General features: G+C 34.4%; 1 protein-coding gene across 1 annotated transcript in view; it reads right to left on the minus strand.

The window, feature by feature from the left end:
- Positions 1-18,602, minus strand: part of PLCZ1 (phospholipase C zeta 1) — a 55,954-nt gene that overhangs the window by 19,499 nt on the left and 17,853 nt on the right. Inside the window, exons 6-9 of the mRNA XM_074901320.1 lie at positions 15,778-15,930; positions 5,649-5,876; positions 3,361-3,514; positions 1,707-1,823 (exon numbers count right to left, since the gene is read on the minus strand). Coding sequence (XP_074757421.1) covers positions 1,707-1,823; positions 3,361-3,514; positions 5,649-5,876; positions 15,778-15,930 — 652 coding nt within the window. The remainder of the gene's footprint in view (positions 1-1,706; positions 1,824-3,360; positions 3,515-5,648; positions 5,877-15,777; positions 15,931-18,602) is intronic.

Genomic DNA, 18,602 nt, shown 5'->3' on the forward strand with positions numbered 1-18,602 from the left:
CCTGCTCACCCCACAATTTCCCTTAGGTGGCCTTAGTATAAAATAAGAATAATAGAGAGAATTTATATATGGATGCAAAAAATATTGTTCTCTACCTAAGGCTGAAGCAAGTGTAGCAAATGAACATAGAAAAAGATTCTGTAACTGAGAATCTTTTAAACTGATGAATAAAAAGATGAAGGCAAGGCTCTGTCAAAAGCCATTAAAAGGGGAAAGTGCTTACAGGTGAGAGGTTTTTCAAACCTGAATACAGAAGTCATGCTTATTTTTAACAATTTCAAATTAAAAATTAACTTGAAATGTGGAAAACCAGAAATTATTATTTCATTGCTCAAGGAACTAATATGCTTTGTACTGGAAATTAAGTTGTTAACCTATGTTGCATATGTGCTGCCAGTGGAGACTCCCAACAGTGACCAGCTGTACCTGCATATTCTACTGACCAGGAGCATTTGAGTGCTTCTTTGCAGTAGCATATGATAATCTGGGAATTCTTGGCACCAGTATTAATTGTGTGCCCACATCTGCATCTGTGCCACTCCAGTCACACAAAACCATTGAAAACCCACAGATCCTTCAGATGAGGATTCCATCGCTGTATAAAAACTCCTAAATCACACATATATATATCCTTCCATCACCTCAACTAAGTCAATGATACAGGGCAAACTTAGGAAAAAGTAAGTCCAATTGCATTCCAGGAATTCACAACTTTAGTTAACTAGGCAGCTGCTTCTATTCCCTTGCAAACTACAAGTAACTATAAAGAGTGCTAGACTTCAGCTGAAAACTGTTTTAAAAAGAAGAAATAAAAAAGAGAATAAAGAGAATAAAAAAAAAAAGGGGGGGGGGGGGGGGGGGGGAGAGCAGCATCTGCCATTCCCATTTTCCCTTATAATCATGTTCTATTTATACTTTAGCCACAGCTAACAAATAAGGATGGAGGTTATGTAATTTGATTAACACAGCATGCAAAAGAATGTAATCTATTTTCATTTTCTTGGAAGGTATATTACAATTATTTTTTTTTTCAGTACTGTGCTTAATGCATAGCACACTCATTTTTACCTCAAAACCTAAGTTAACAAAGTTAATCATTTCAGCCCAAACAGGCAGTAGAATAGAAATTATAATTTGGACTCTCCTTACAGACACACACAGATAAATACCATAGAATTATTAATAAAAAAGGAGATAATATATGAAGAAAAATAAGAAAATTCTGGTTTAGCTGTTGGAAGTTGTTTATGTATGTGCTTTTGCTACACTGATTCATAAAATAAAATCGTGCTTTAGGGCTAGAAGTAATGCAAAATAAGATTCAAAGCTTAAAAATGTATTGTTTTTACTAGTGTTTTTCTTGTTATCCAATAGAGGAAAAACTAGTTTAAAGAAATTAATGATTTATAATAAACTGGGATATTTGGGATAATTAGTTAGGGCCTAATTGTAACTAATTACAAAAGTAAATAGTTGAAAATAATATTCCCCTTATTTATTATATACCAAAATTCCTGGATTCTGGGATGAAAAATTACTAGAATATGTAGACTGAAGGAGAAATTGAGATAACAAAATGAAAGTCATGCCACTGAGGAAAAATATGTAACTTACATAATACAAAATAATACTACAGGAAGGATAAACTCTCTCATCTGTATAGTCTCTGCAAAGCCTGGAGTACAAGTCTCTGCAAATGCACATACCCATTTGACACCCCACATTCCAGAACTCTTGTGGATTATAATTTGAAGAGTTTGCTCTTGTTCCTTTAGGGTAGATTCTTGTAATGAATCTTGAAGTATGTGAAACAAATTCTTTAGCTGAAAAACAGAATGATAAAACTTTGGTAGGAAAAACTTTATTAATAAAGAGTTTCTATTTGAATAAATAATAAAAATATAAAAATTTGATACAGCAATTTATTTTTTTTTTTTCACACAATGAGTATATTGTATCAATGTATTTTTCCAAATTAGCATATGGGCCACTTTGGAGATATGTCTAAATCATATTTTAGAACCTTAATATTTTGTGTATATTTGAATCTGATAGTATTGGTGTGCACAGTTCAGACTTCTGTTAAAGGTTCAATAACCAAGAATCATTCCTTCATGGAAATGTTCTCTTTCGTCACCTCTGTGTCAGGTAAATATATGATTTTTACACATGCTGTATTCTCATGGAAAATTAAAAGACAACAAACAGGAAACTGATCAAAAAGCCCACTCATTCTTTAATAGTTCAAAAAGGGAAAAAAAAAAATCCTAAAATGATCTTAGCTTGATTGCTTTTTAAGGTTTAAATAAAATGACTGAATAATTTCAAAACCAGTGAACAGCACACTTCTAAAAGATGCTTAATTGGTTCATTTATAATCTTCAGAAGATGTTAACTATTCAAATAACTTGATTTTCTTCCACCTAGAAGTGTTCCCCTTCCACAAAGGCATAAACTTACTTCTATCTACACTATTCCTGTTTAGTAACTAAACAGAAGTTTTACATTTCCAGGGTCATCACTTTGATTCTTTCCATCCTCCCCTTGCACCCCTTTCTTTTTTTTTTTTTTTTTTTTTTTTTTAAACTAAATCTACTTTTATTTTCACTGTATTGCTAGAGAGACAGGAGAGGACTCTGACTGTGGACAGCTGTCAAAAACCTACTTAATTTGATGCCATTCAGCACTGTTCATCCAACCAACCATTGAATCATCTCCACAAAATGGCGGATAGCAGCTGGGCTGACCCTGAATGAATGGGTCTGTGGCAGACTTCATTCTTATGGTTAGTGATCTCTGTTCTTAACAATCCCTTAAGGCTTTTGACAGACAGCTGGAGTTAAAGCAGAAGAGTGCACTGTATTTGCTGCACCAACCGGAGATGCTCCAACACAGAATGAGTTTTGAATAATCCATCTTGGCTGGTATGAAAAACCTGGTCCAATGGAGCAAACTGCCTGCTATGGGGTTTATTGATCCCATCAATGCATATTCTCTTATCAAAGTCAGGAGTACTGCATGCCCAATTCCAGTGAGTACTACAGACCATACATGGAGTAGGGTGTGAAATCTATTCTACATATTTTCAAGTATTGATTGCAACTTCTAAATTATTTGATGCAAAAAATAATGAATCAAAAGGTATTAATACATCTTGTATATTATGTTAACATTAAAACAAAGCTGAGTTTCTGTTTTCCTCACAAAACCAATCAAAATTTAAAAATGCAGTGCAAACGACAAGCTATTTCTAACATAATGTTATAAAAAGAACCAAATAAAATTTTAACCCTTCCAATGCCTAAGCAGTGAACTATAGCAACATTGTAACTTTTATCTGAATAAATCAAAAGAAATTACCTGAATGTTTTACAAATTTCCGTGCTCGAACCTCTCCAATGGAATTATTTTCAAAGCACTTCTGATTAGCCAAGGAATGCTCAAAGCTCACAAATTTCTCAGATTTGGTATAAATCACAAGGTCTGACAGACCAATGGCAATTTTCGTCTTCATCTAATAAAAGTAATAATACAAAATAATGGAAGAAAAAAATCACAATAACACATATTTCATCAGTATTATTAACCATTAGAAGAAACTACTGTTTAGGATGCAGAAAGCATGGGGAAATGTGTCACAATTAATGAATATTTGAGCTTAAGATATGAATTTAGATAGTGAGAGTTGATCCAGTCAGAGACAATTAAAGTTATTGTCTTTATGTACATCATAGCAATTGTAGGATGAATGGAGAGATGCTCTCACTGTTTCTTAGCACAGTGTTCTGTTGGACAGCTTTATCATTTCCCTGCTTCTGAGTCTGTTACGTAAATTAACATAATTTGTCATGGCTCTTAACGTTTCTCGTTTAAAATATATGTCCAACTTTATTTTTCTAGATACATAAAGTACTAGAAAAGGTGTACTGGTAGCAAGTACTTGGAGGAAAAAAAAAAGACTAGGAGAATCTATATATCAATAGCATAAACTCAACTACAAAATGTAGATTAAGAATAGTTTACCATGCCAAGCAAATCAAATATAGGTATATTCCTCCAAGCATTGCTCTAAAGTTAGGAAATCTCTGTTCTTCTTAATTAAGATGGAAAGTTATTTGGACAAAATCTTTGCTTAGTCTTGCTCCATTACTAAAGCAAAAGCAAAGGCTGCTGTACATTGAAGTGACTGAAATTTTACAAGGGTCTTATCTCTTAAACAGAGGAACTTTTTGACTAATTAGTGGTAGGAGCCAGCAAAGAGCTGATGGTGTTAATAATGTTTGTATTCCATTAAAATTTTTGAAGGTAAATTCTCAGCTGACAATATAACAAGGATTACCTGTTTGTGACTCTTAAACTACTTGAAGTTCATTAATTATTCTGGGGCTATGTACCATGAAGAGCAATAGGAGTCTACTGTCACAAAACTCCTGAATAATACAGCTCTGAATATGAAAGGCAGTGACACAACCAAAGCCAACAGCATCACTAGGGTATCTTGGATGTTGATTCAAATGCTCTCCCATTTTCCAATAAAGAAACAAAGTGGGACCTCAGAAAAAATACTCCCACTCCAATAAAGTGGAACCCCAGAACCATTTTCTCTTCTGCCTGTGAAACATGACCAGACATCTGCTGTTGCTGTTATTGATCAAGATGTATGTGGTATATGTTTTGTACAGTAATGTAATGTTACAAATATATGTGACCCTATTATCTGGAAATCTGGCCTTTTCTTTTCAAAGAGGACTCCATCCTTCTTCAGATTTTTTCCTTAATCTCTCTATATCAGATGGAAAGAGAAAGAAGCAAAGATCTTGACCTTCAAATCACTTCAAGAAGAGACAAAGAGGAAGGGACACTGCCTCTTGACAAAAACACTGAGCCCTGAAGAGCATTGCTAGTCTACCTGCACTCAGATAATTCAAAGCATGATGTGTAAAAATGACTGGATAATGGGTGCCTCCCGCCTGCTTAAAAAACTCGAACAAAGGAGTTCGTACCCTGATGGACCAACAGATTTCTATGCAAAGAATTACTACTTGGCTTAAAAAGTAAGTTCAATTTGACTATCAGAAAGAAGATTACATCCAATTTTTACACTTTCAGAAGTTGTATTTAATGTCAATTCTCTACATGATAAATGTAAAAATACTTTTCTGTTATAAGTGCTTAAAAATGGTTTAGTGCAAGCAGATCTCTACACCAAATTTTTTATATAAATCCAGAACAGAAGCAAATAGGGGAATGGGAACTCTAAAAATCTCCAAGATATACTGGTGTACTGTAGGAAGAAATAGTTAACTGTCCTTCATCATCAGAAACTGTTAAGAGTGTTCTCCATGCATAGCTCCAGGAGGATCTTGAGACCAACAAAATAATTGAGCAACTTTATCGTAGTTCTATTGTAGTATTGAGCACCTGGGCCAAACACAAGACTTGAAAGTGGAAAAAGAAATGTAAGTGGAGTTTAGGATAGGATCACAGGGAAGAGTCTTATAAGAATCAGAAAAATATATTGCTCCAAGTAATTTTCAAGCCTACCATTTAAATTTAGTCTCTATTTTAAGATGATGTATTACTTACTTTTAAAAAAAAAGCTGTCATACATCTATGTGTTTTCTAAATTCAATAGAGACAAAAGTTACCTTTGCCTTTTTTCGAGGTGGGAGTGAATGTCCGTGTTCACTTTTTCTTTTTGAAGAGCGAGTCCTTGGGTAAAGAGGGGCTTTTTCATCAGTCTCAGCTTCATCGGACAGATACTCAAATTCAGAAATTTCTCCTGTCTCACCATGACTGTCAGTATTTCTCCTGAGCATACCTTCCTCAATTGTTCCAACTTTTTTATTTTTTATCAGAATTTTGAACTTTAATTCCTGTAGAAAAGAGGTTAAACAGTAGTAACTGGAATTATGTATGGATTAATTGTAAGTTTTCATATCTAGGTATTGCTTAACCCACTTTCAAAGATATTTATTAAGTATAATTAAGTGAGGTAACACAATGAAGTAAAGATAGATATCAGTAAAGCAAAAATCAAACACAAGTAAAACAAACAGAATCTGGGAATCAAAGCATACATCAGAATGTGAATATCTAATGACAGGAAAAAATGCTCCCCACCACACAGATATAAAGATGCTGAAACTGTGAGCAAGATTAAGGTAGGAAGATAAGTGTCAGAGGTGACAGCCAGGTAAGACATAGTGAGTACATTTTTTTACTATGCATGAGTTAATTTTTATATATAGACTTATAGACATGTATCTGATATTAATTTGATTTTTTTTTTTTAGCTATCATTGCAGCTGCAGGAAATCTGTTACTCCATTTGATTAGTACATTTGTGCGCATCTATCTAGTGTACCAAATTAAACTTTTGTGGTTATGTCATTATACAGTGAATCCTTATGCTGATCTTACCCGGTCAGAGGAATTAACAGAGTTTGGTAAAAATTCATTAATGTTATCATTTCTAATAAAATGGCTTTCATCTATGCACCTGTATCCTATGAGTTCAAATTTCACTTAGATTTATGAAATAATATTCATAGTAAAACAGCTATTATGTAGCAGACATTCATCTCTACCTCTGTACACAAGAACTGCTAGTGAATAACAGGACTGACATATGTTTTTGATAAAATGATGCACAAAATATTCCTTAAGTTTCATATGAAAAGGAAGGCTATGCTGCTGGGAAGGTTGCAGAAACAAGGAACAAATACTTACACATTAAATAAAAGATAACTGAAGTGTTGTATTTTAAGGTATCCATTAATATGAAAAGCATGGATGATAGAAACATATACATAAAACCAAAGCTTTATAATAGAAACTAGAGCCATAGGCAAAGAAATAGACATTCCATTTTTTTACATTGCAATCTCCATTGTTGATAATCCCCTATCACTTCAGATCATGTATTAGTAGTTTGTCAGTCTGCCAGTGGAATGAGATATCCTATGCTTAATATCTATCAATGCCATGCTATGCTAGTGTAAGATTTGATTAGTCTCTCTGCACTGGTGATGTAGAATAAGGGTATCCTTTAACATTTCCTTCATTTCTTATTGATGTAGTCATTTTTTTTCTGTGATATTTTTAATAGAGTTTCAATATGAGTAATGTTACTCATATTTTTAAAAAGTTCTGAATTCTCCTTTGCATGTTCATATTTCCCAATATTTAAAAGCAATTCTATAAATTTTTGGTCTTGCATTTTGTTATTCATAGGTAAGATTTAATTCTACAAATTAAAAAAATCAAACTGGCATATAGGGGAAGAAAAGCTTTCAGTGAGCATGTTACTGCCTCATATATGTAAACCTCCTTTAAGTAAAAAAAGATCATAGTCTGTGTCATCATATAAAATGGGCCATGATGTTTTAAGTCAGATACTTTCTAAAATTCTGCTTATGAACTCTTAGCAAAGATGTAAATACCCTGAGGTAGGACAAACTTTTTTTTTTTCTATAAATAGATAACATTTTAAAATCACAACTCTCTTTTCAAAAACTATTAGAGGAAATACTCTAGCCAAGAAGAAATTTTGCTATTTTTTGGCCAGAAGCATATTCCAATAACAGTTAACCCAAATCACTGAAAGTGAACCATGAATTGAAAAAACTTACCATGGATTTTAAGTCTGAGCGTCAAATAAATCTTCAAAAAAACTTATAACAAATGTATGGTTACAAAATCAGTGACTAAGTGAAATTTGACTTCTTTAAATAGTAAACAGCAATGCTAAGCACGTGACATCTTTTTGTAAAAATGTCTATAAACTTTTAAGCAGGTAATGAGCTGAAAGTCTGAACATTCACTAGAACTTCTCTTTTCTAGTCTAAATTTAAAATACAAAATATTTTTTAAAAAACATGGTCACTATGTTACAAACTGTAAGCATACTAAAAGATTTAACTACGTAAAACATAATAAAACTTCCTTAGAGCACAATGGAATTGCAAGGCTGGCATGAGCAAAAGCCTCCAAGTAAAATAATTTGGAACAAATGATTAAATGAACACAACATAGTTCTTCTACTAAATACTGTAACATACAACACCAATCAGAACAACTGAAGTAATACAATACTCCAAGACAAAATCACAAGCATTTTGGAATGGATCAGGCAAACCCACCTATTGAACGCTGCAATTAATGTAAAAAGGGACAAAATTCAGTCCTCAGAAATGTAGAGAACAAGTCCTGTATCTTGTTTTTTCCTGGGTTGGAGTTAATTTTTCTTCTTAGTAACTGTAATAGTTCTGTGTTTTGGATTCAGTATGGGATTTGGTATAAGAAGAATGTTGATAATGCACTGATGTTTTCAGTTGTTACTAAGAGATCAAGGACTTTCCAACTCCCCATGTCCTGTCCATGCTCAGATATACAATAAGCTGGGCGAGAGCGCAGCCAGAGCACTAGACCCAAATTAGCCAATGGAATATTCCATATCATGTCATACTCAGTATATAAAGGAGGGGCGGCTGGGAAGGAGGGAGTTCTTTCCCATTTTGGGGATTGCGTTTTAGGGATCTCAGTCTTTTCAGAATTGCTAGCCAGGAACAGGCTGAGTATCAGTGAGTGGGTGGTGAACAATGACACTGTACATTACCCATTTTTGTACTCTCTATTATTGTGATTGTTTTATTTTATTTCAATTATTAAACTGTTTTTATTGCAACCTACAAGTCTTCCCTTACCCTCCAATTCTTTCTCCATCCCCTGGACAGGGGACGGTGAGCAAGCACCTGTGTGGTGTTTGGCTGCCAGCCGGATTTAAACCACGACACCCTGGATTTGGATCATGACTATTAAAAAGATAGTATCTCCCCCTATTTAAATTTAACTTGTTCACAGAATCACAGGATCAGCTAGGTTGTGTTCTTCTCTTTTCTCCTCTCCTGACCAGCTGTACATGCTTAGTAAGAGGAATATCAAATCCTGAAAATCTTGCAAAGTAATAAGGTTAAAATTAATTGAAACTTTTACATAATTTTCTCTTACAAGAATTATATTACTATCTTAAATACTGATATGGGGTAAAGATGCCACACCTTCTGTGAAGTCTAACATGGGGGAAGACTTTGAGGCATCAACAGAATTTATCTTGAATGAAAAGGACACTATTGTTAAATACAACTGTGGGAAAAAAAAACCAAAACAAAAAAACAAACAAACAAAAAACACCAAAAAAGCCCCAACCAAACAAAAAAACAACAATTAAAAAAAAAAAAAAGCACACAAAAAACACCCCATCCAAAAAACACCACCAGCATTCTCCAATGATTCAAGAAGAGAATCATACTTAGTAGAAGTGTGAATGGGTGTTTTTGTGGCAGCCTTATAAATCACAGTTATTGAGACATTTCAAATCAATACCACAAGTGATGTCTGAGCTCTAGCTAAATGTTTGTTAAATGTCTAGTTAATTACATCAGAAGTACCTTTTTAGCTATCTCATAACAAGTTTTCATACCATACAGTTATCTAGTGAAAATCCCTTACATTGAAAATTTCAGTTCTGTCTTGTGCTCTGTAGTAGACACAAAATACATGAGAGAATCTTTCTAAATGTTCCTTTTTCTAAAATACCAAAAAGCAAAACATGCCTAAAGAAGGCAATTGGAAGGGCTGACACTGGCAGGCTAATTTTCTGGATGAAGTGAAATCCTGTGTAAAAGCCTGTGTGTGATAAGAAACACTCCATCATTAAAAACTATTTTACAATATAATATTTCTCATTCATCTAGCAAAAAGAGTCCTACTCAGGAACCAAACTTTAAAGATAAAGAGAGGATCAATCTGCTAATGGCTCAGAGGCTTGACCTATTATAACTGTTGGCAGTAAGGTTAGATCCCATTGAAAACCAGGTCTCTTAGCTGGCAATGCTTTGCCCTGTTTTACCTGAGGATTTCATCAGATGTTAGAGAAATATGAAAACACACATAGACTTTCCCAACCATGCAATTAAAAAATTAAAAATACAGCTGAAAGTAGTCTTGGAGAAAGTTCTAGTGCAGACGGTTTTGACTTTCTTAGAGACTCCTAAGGCAAAAAATTAAAATGTAACTGATCCCTGAATATGTTGCAAATAACACTGTTAATCAGTCAGAGAGTAGCAAGGGCCAGCAGCTGTACAAGGTGACCCAGGAGCTGAGGGTGACAGCAGAGCAGGCATGGGGCAATAACCTCACCAACCAGGGCAAGAGCAAAAGAAGTGGAGCAGTTCTGGTGATGGTAGGCAAGTTCAGGAAGCAGTCCAGTGACTGCCAGACAAGTCACAAGGTAGGTCCAAGGTCAACCCAGGAAGCCATATCATATAAGCACAGAATGACTGAGTTTGGAAGGGACCCCTGGCAACCATCTAGTCCAACCTCCTTGTTCAAAGCAGGGTCAATAAGAGTTAGGGCTGTGTCCGGTCAAGTTTTGAGTATCTCCAAGATGAACACTCTATAATCTCTCCAGGCAACCCGGTCCAGTGCCTGACCACCCTCGCAGTAAAAATTATTTTTCTCATGTTTAAATGGAATTTCTTATGTTTCAGTTTATTCCCACTGCCTCTAACCATTTCCCTGAGAAAACTTTGGGCCCATCTTTCTTTCCTAATGAAGCCCAAGACAATGTAAGCCTTTTTGCTGCCATAAGGGTACATTGCTAATTCATGGTTAACTTGTCCACCAGGATTCCCAGGTTCTTTTCTGCAAAGCTACTTTCCAGCCAGCCATCTCCTAGCCTGTGTTGGTGCATGTGGCAATTCCTTCCCAGATGCAGAACTGTCAGCAAGGCAAAGCAAGGAATAGCAAGTTGCAAGGACAGGCACTACATTCACTGTAGCTCAGGCAAGAACCAAAGACAAGAATGAGCTAAAATGCAGCTCCCATGCCAAAGTATGAGAGTGCATAGGTGGAGGCCCCAGATGAGGGCTTTTGCCTACAATTTAGCTGTTTTCATGTAAGTCTGGTCCAAGGCTAAACGGCTGTGCTATACCAGAGATGACATTGTACCTAGGCAACTAAATCTCTGGTGGGTGGGTTGGAAGGGAATCCAAAGGAAGATTACAGGGAAAGATGGTTACAGGTTGGTCAGGATAATTAGTCTGGTGTACTCAGGGCCCTCATGCACAGATTCCCTACCACAGTTCAATTTTCCAAGATGATACATTCTCAAAAGAAGGATCAGATTTTTATGCACTAAACCATCAATCTAAAACCTACCCAGCTGATTATATAAAGTATGGCAGTGTTTTGTTTTGAATTACCTTAGGAAGTTTTAAAATATGGGGAAGTTATTAACAACAGGTGACTGTCATATGTTCCAACACATTTCTGGGGAAACCATGTTTCCTCAAAATGCTGTAGAGTGCAATGCCAAGAAACAGTGTAGGAATCAGATGAGACTTCTGTAAGTGCACACTAGAACCTAGAGAATTTGATTCCAGGGAATCAACATTACTAGTATAATCAGCTACAGGGTGAACATATGACTAAGGACAAAGAATTAAAAAAAACCTCATCTTGAAATCTTCTGGGGTTTGTGTTTCAGGACAAGTCAGTATGAAAAAGCAGAGATCAATAGCTTTCAGTGACCATCCAATATTCTTTTCTGGAGCTCCTTGTGATTTTCACTTAGACTTACAACGGTAAGTCAATGGTACATCATGCACGAGCTGTGGTCCAAGGAAACACTTAAGAATGGGTTTGCTCTGCATTTTAATCCTTCTTCCAGACACACACAGCCATCTCAGTTGACAAAGTTATAGCTCAAAACCTACTTTGAAAGGAAATGAGGAGAAAAAAATTTCCATGGAGATCTCCAAATCTCCAAGATCTAAATAAGAAACTGTAACTGGAAAATGTTTCTATGAAATGTTTGGAGAAACTGTGTGGTACTCCACTTCATGAACAGACAAAGGTACCATTTGATTTGATTATTGTGAAGTGGGTATTAAAAGGAAGCCTTTCATGAGCTACATATACGCCTTGATAAGAGGAGCGAAACTACGAACAACAGTAGCTGTCAGATGTGGAGGATTTGCAACCCAAAAACCATCATGTTTCAGTCTCATGTGACAGGGAGAAGCTAGATGTTGAAGGTCCTTGCCAAAGAAATCTGTGAGAAAAGGGAAAGAGGGCTAAACTGCTTAGTCCAGAGTCAAAACTTTGAGGGACTCTACAAGCAAACTTTTAAAAATAGCATAGCAAAGGCAATAACACAGGTCATGAACACAGGAGGTGACAACTAAGTGATCAATAATTTATTGTGGCACAATCAGAGGACTTGAGGGAGAGATGTATGCCCCTTGCATTTATAGGCATGTAAGGCAGATGTGGCAGTAAAATGGTTTGTGCTGTGTCCCTGGGAATATTATTAGATTGGAATATTTTCTAACAAAGCATATTATAAAAAATGTCTCTGTGGTTATTGTGAGTTTCAGTGAAGAGTGAAAGAGTCTCTACCCTTTCAATCCTTCCCAGCTTCCTTGCTAAGATTCAACCAGACGGGGAGGAGGGTGAAGCCCAGCTCAAGGTAGGTGATGATGACAAAAGAAGGTAAAAAATATTGTAGGAAAAATGGAGGTGAAGCACTGTAACTCTGATCCAAATACCATAATTTTTAAACTCAGAGTAATTCAATTCATATATATATACACATACATAACAAAGTGACTTGAAATATATTCACCTTAATACTGAGATACTTTAGTATGACATTCATATTACTTTATAATCAAGATAAGTATTTTACCATGTAATCAATTTATCACCTATTTTTATTTTGATTTAACATAAGACAGTGTAGCCATCTAAAGAAAAAATGCAACATTAGAGATATTATAATTTTAAATTAATATTTAGAACAGACTTTAAAATTATATCCAGTAAAACATGTTAAGGAAAAAGCTAATAATCTAGGCGAAAGGAATGTTTGTTTACCACAAAACATGCTGAACTCTACAAAGAAAACTTAAGATCTGTTAGTAGGCTAAATTAGAGCATATAATGATTTATTTTTAAAAGTGTTGCTTTTTGCTATATCTCCTATTTTTTTAATTTCAATATTCAATGAAAGATACAGGTACATATATAAATAGAGATCAGTTCCACAAGAAAGTTTCAAAAGAGGGAACTGATTTCAAAGCTTTCCCTTTTTGTTGCATATGAATTTGGTTGGACTAGAATTTTGCTAGTAAAAATACTTATATAGGCAAGTACACCAATTCCCTTGAATGTATTATTCATAGTCATTTTTTTCAAAATTAGTTATCAGGCTATCGGTCATACCAGCCTCTAAGCAAATGTATTTACTGCGCTTGAGCCGTGCCAATGAACACATCAGTCTGTTGAACAATCTCATATCTGAGCAATTACAGTGAACTTTAATCATCCTGACACTTACTATATTTTATTGGACTTGTATTAGAAATCAGAAGACTGTTGTGTTTAAAGACCAATGCCTTTACTCTGCTACTGGTGTTAACACTTCTGATACAATTTTCATAATGGAACATTGGGTTCTTATACAATCATACCAGATGCAATAGCTGCTTCCTTATTCTTGCTAGTGCTCAGTCTTGAAAAAAGTGGGACCATATGTGATATATGTGACAACTATTATTTTTTTACACTAACTGAGAATCCTTCTCATGAACAGCATTTTAGATTCATCATTTGTGGTTCTGTAACATCTCTTTTGCATCGCTTAAGTAAAGCAGGTTTAAGACTGCATCTGGCAGTTCAGCTTCTGGCTTACTCAAATGATAATGAATTTACCCAGGCCTTGAATATGAACAAGGTCCCATGCTTTAAGGATGTGATGCCACAAAACTCCTTTTGAATATGGACCCAAAGCGGTTCTTCAGATACTAGCCAAAAGTCATCCTTACTACTCTATTTGCAAGCTATAAAAATACTATTTCCTTATATCACACTAAACACATGGTAAGGGACATATCTCATAGAAAGTAATATTTTTAAGTATGTGATTCAGTGACTCTATGATTCAGATGCAGTACACTGATTTTGTGTTTACTACACAGGACATATGATCTTTGGGCATCTGTTAGACAGAATGCAGTTTTGCTTTTAGAAGCTTTAAAACAACCCTCATTAATAGAGTTTGAGGGTTTTCTTCATTTACAGAGCATTTTTCAAGGTTGCAAAGTGATATTGGACAGTGTGATATAAAAAAATATAATGCTACAATAAAAAAAAAAAAGTTGTCTGAGAAATTTACTTACGAACACTGCTATGAAAATATAAGAGTGTGGTAATACTTTAGCATGTCTTTTGGACACACCACTTCAAAAATTTTTTTCCATGACAAATCCTTTACAAAATACATCTATTAGTGTGTTGTCTTTCCTTATGACAGTGTTTCCTCCCCACATTTTCATTTACACTATTCCTTTTTCAATTACTGTACCAAAAAAAAAGCTATAAAATATATCTGGTATATCATTGATAACAGTGACAAGCCTAAATAACTCTTTTGTATGCATGTATGTATTTGTGTTACAAGAGATTAAAAAAGATATTTTGTCCTTGAAATAAAATTATGTGCAAAGATTGGAACAATTGGAATTTACTTGTTTTAGTTTGCAATAAAATTTTCAACACCCATCTAAATGCCTTTTCTGACTTCATATCAGGCCACCAGCTGAGAAACACCACCCTAGGGAGAAACACACTGAGAAGGGGAGAATCTTTTTGCAGTAACAGAGCTTGATGAAATAGTTTCATAAACATTGTTATTAATAAAAATGTAGATCCAGGTTTCCATTTCAATAACATATTTAAATTTCAGGATATTCTTTCAATCGAGGAGAGGAGAGGAGAGGAGAGGAGAGGAGAGGAGAGGAGAGGAGAGGAGAGGAGAGGAGAGGAGAGGAGAGGAGAGGAGAGGAGAGGAGAGGAGAGGAGAGGAGGAGATTGTTCAGTTTAACCTCTAAATGTTGACTTTATAGGTCAAGAGAAAATTTGAAACTGTTCACTATAACAATGACTTTCAAGTTTCAATAACTTGAAAATTTGAAAAATAAATTAATCAGATGTTTTCATAGCCCCTAGATTCAGAATTCAGGTTCAGTAGTACTTTCTTCTGCAATCTTTGGCAAGCCATTCCCTGTATATAAATCTGCCCTCTTTAAAGGCAGATGCTTTCTGTGTTTAGGCTACTACATATCCAACATAGGACTACGGTAGATGAACCACACTATGCTTAATTCATATTAAGAAATAGTTTACTTAAAACGAATCAGAGTGATTTCGGTATCATACTCAATTTTTAATATGCAGGTTTATTTTGTGTTAGTAAGTATGGTTCAAAATAACAACACACATTACTACAGCTGCCATGTTTCTGGATAAAATAAACTGCAACCAACAAACTTTACTTAACTGAACTTGTATATAAAATAGAATGAAACTTAATGCATCCAAAGCACTAGAAGTTGGACTGATGTGAACTGCAAGATCTAAGGCTTTGCAAAAATGTTAGTACGTTAGCTTTTAACGAATATATGCTTCAGCATTGTACTGAAAACAGTTTTCCTTTAAACAAAAACTTCCACATCAATCCGCATGATTACTTTTTGCTTTTTCTGTTTTCTTTATCTTGTCATGTGTTTTTTTGTGTTGTTTAATTCTTTTTTGTTACCACTTGAAGTGTATTTCAGACACCAAATGAGCAGTTTCATAAGTTCTGTTGCAGAATCACCACAGTTCTTTTCTTTTTTCCCACTTTCACAGAGAAAAATGCAATGTTATTACCTCAGGAGAAGGTAGTTGTGTCACCACTGTATCACCAATTGTTGAAGTAAGAAGTTTGTCACCTAGAATATTTCTTAAATAGTCTGCCATTACTTCCTGTTGCTTAGAGCTGCAGTGGTTCTCCAAAGACAGTACAACTGGATAGTCAGAAGCCTAGAAATATAATTTAAAGGCTTTTATTATTAATAAATAAAAAGAGCACTACTTGGTTTCCAAAATATCTTACAAAAGTCCCCTTTGTAATCTGTATTTTCCTTTATTTGCAGAACTTTCAGAATATATGTTGGCTGTTTCAGGTTAGTAACACCATAAGAAAGTACACAATATTTATGAAAAAGAGAAAGCACAATTGAAAAAGAGCAAAAAATACATCCTCAGGAAGTTAAGGGGGGTTAAAACAGGGCTAGACATATACAGAGATTAAAACAAACTACTAGGGTAAACAAATGAAGGTCAGTTAAGGTCAAAATACTTCATTAGAGAAACCAGGTAATATCTGTGCTGATCTGTGGAAAGCACATATTAAAGTGTATTTCTCCAATAATTCATAGAAAATAATTTATCGGAGGCATTTAACATACTGAATAATGTTGGATGTAAAGAAAGTAGAGAGAAAATAAGTGTTAAATCAGCCAAAAAATCAGGCTGATCCAATTGCACAAGGCAGAGTACAACCTGAAAGCAAAACATAGAATTTCGCTCAGTTAATGGCTCAGCTGATACACAGAACTTCTAAAGAATGGTACATTGGCTACTGTGTGTCTGAAACAGCAGTCTCAACAAATGAATTTACAGTGAATAAAGAGAAATTATCGTTTCTTCTCCCAAAGAAAGAGTATGGGGTAAAACCTCCCAGACACACTAAAACACAAAAAATTAAGACTTAATCTGTTTTCCATTTCCTCTCTTTCTATTTTAAATTGAAAGCTTGATAAAAGTTACCATCTACTGCTGCCTTTTTGTCAGATGACTCATTAGGGCAATGTCCCTTCTGCCTATCTCAGTTAATTTCAAGGAGAAAGCTTCAGAAATTCAAAGGAAACTTAATTTCAGAAAAGACTTAAAACACTACAAATGCTAGAAACATCAATGTTGACTATCTTGGTGTTTTTCAAAATCAAAGATTTCTTCATCTCTTCAGACCAAATATCTGCTCTTTCTTTTGCACCTAAAGGTTGTATCTCAACTGCTCTGAAATTCTGTTGACTAAGTCAACCCAACAGGGAATTATCACACTGAGTACATTAATTTTTTAGGAATAACGACTAAGTTTCATAAAAAATAATTTCAATAAAGGGAAATAAGGGAAAAGAAAAAGAGAAAACAAAATTATTGCAATTTTCATGTACCTATAGGAAGAACTTGGAAGCTTTGACATAATCGTGTACCTTTAAATTTACATGTGACATATTTTAGTGACAGCTCCTTTAGTGGCAGGCATCTATCCTTAAGAACAATGAAAAAACAATTATAAGAAAACTGGCTTTCATCTAAATATAAATTTTAGCCACTAGTTTACTGTCAGAGACACAATTTAAATTATTTCTCTATTTTGTGGGGGAAAGCACTTTTTTTGTGTACAGAATTTCCTCCATTGTTTACACAGTTTTATTAAGAGAAGGGAGAATTGTTTTGGTTTTGAAAGGTAAAATCAGATTCTAAAATTGCAATTGACAAAGTAAGACAGGATTAAATGTCTTTTGCTTTAATTTATGACAGATTTTAATTGGCTACGTTTAAATTTGACAGTATCCTTAAAATTTGCTCAGAAATCATTGTCTTCACATGAACAAGCCTTGCATTTTTTTTGTATCACAAAGTTTTCTTTGGACTCTTTACACCTTATTCATCACAGTACTTGGGCAAGACATGTGAACCGTGGGAAATCAAGTAAAAATTAGAGAATAGTTTAAATGGCACATGTCCGTTTAGAACATGTAAAAAACCTCATAATCTGACAGTGGTTACTAAAAAGAAATACTGTCAATAAAATCTTTTCTTGGGCAGGACTTAAACTGTCAGTTTCTAGGGGAAATTCCATTATATGTTTACCATATTTTTACACTTTTCCCCTGAGCATTTGCTATTTACACGAATAGAAACATACCTTAGTCTAGATAGACAACTGGTATGAATAATTACCTATTGTGATTTTATTTTCTTATTGTAAATTGTGCCTGTTAAATGAAGTTTTTATTATAGCTGTGCACAATATGCTATGTATTAGCAAAAACAAGAGAGTTATATCTAATGGGTTTGTAAAGAAAAGTGAAATAAACCCATATTTTTGTTTTCATTACCTTTTAAAATCAGCCAAATTTTATATAAAAATCACAACAGAAAGAATGTAGCTTTCTTAACTCTGAGAAGGCTATATTTGTGTAAAAATCCCTATAATTGTATGATCATAGGCATATATATTCACACACATAATGCTGGCCTGAAGACAAGAGTTATAATAATAGTCATTCAGGACTTCATCTTTCAGGAGCTTTGCCAGAAACCTATACAAAAGACTGAAACAGTGCCAAAAGCTCTTCAGCTTTCACTGCTTTGCCAGAGATAGGCAGAAGAGACATTACCCTAATGAGTCATCTGACAAAAAGGCAGCGGTAGATGGTAACTTTTATCAGGCTTTGAATTCAACATAAAAAGAGAGAAAATGGAAAACAGAGTAAGTCTCAAATTCAGTTATAATCTAACATTTTTCTATATTTCATAAATTTAAGCACAGGATATAAGACAGACTGATAGCAACAGAAGAATAAGTGAAAAAAATATTAAAAGATATAAAGGAGTAAAAAGTCAAACTGATTCTGAAGTAG

This window comes from Athene noctua, chromosome 3 (assembly GCF_965140245.1).
Source record: "Athene noctua chromosome 3, bAthNoc1.hap1.1, whole genome shotgun sequence".
Lineage (NCBI taxonomy): Eukaryota > Metazoa > Chordata > Aves > Strigiformes > Strigidae > Athene > Athene noctua.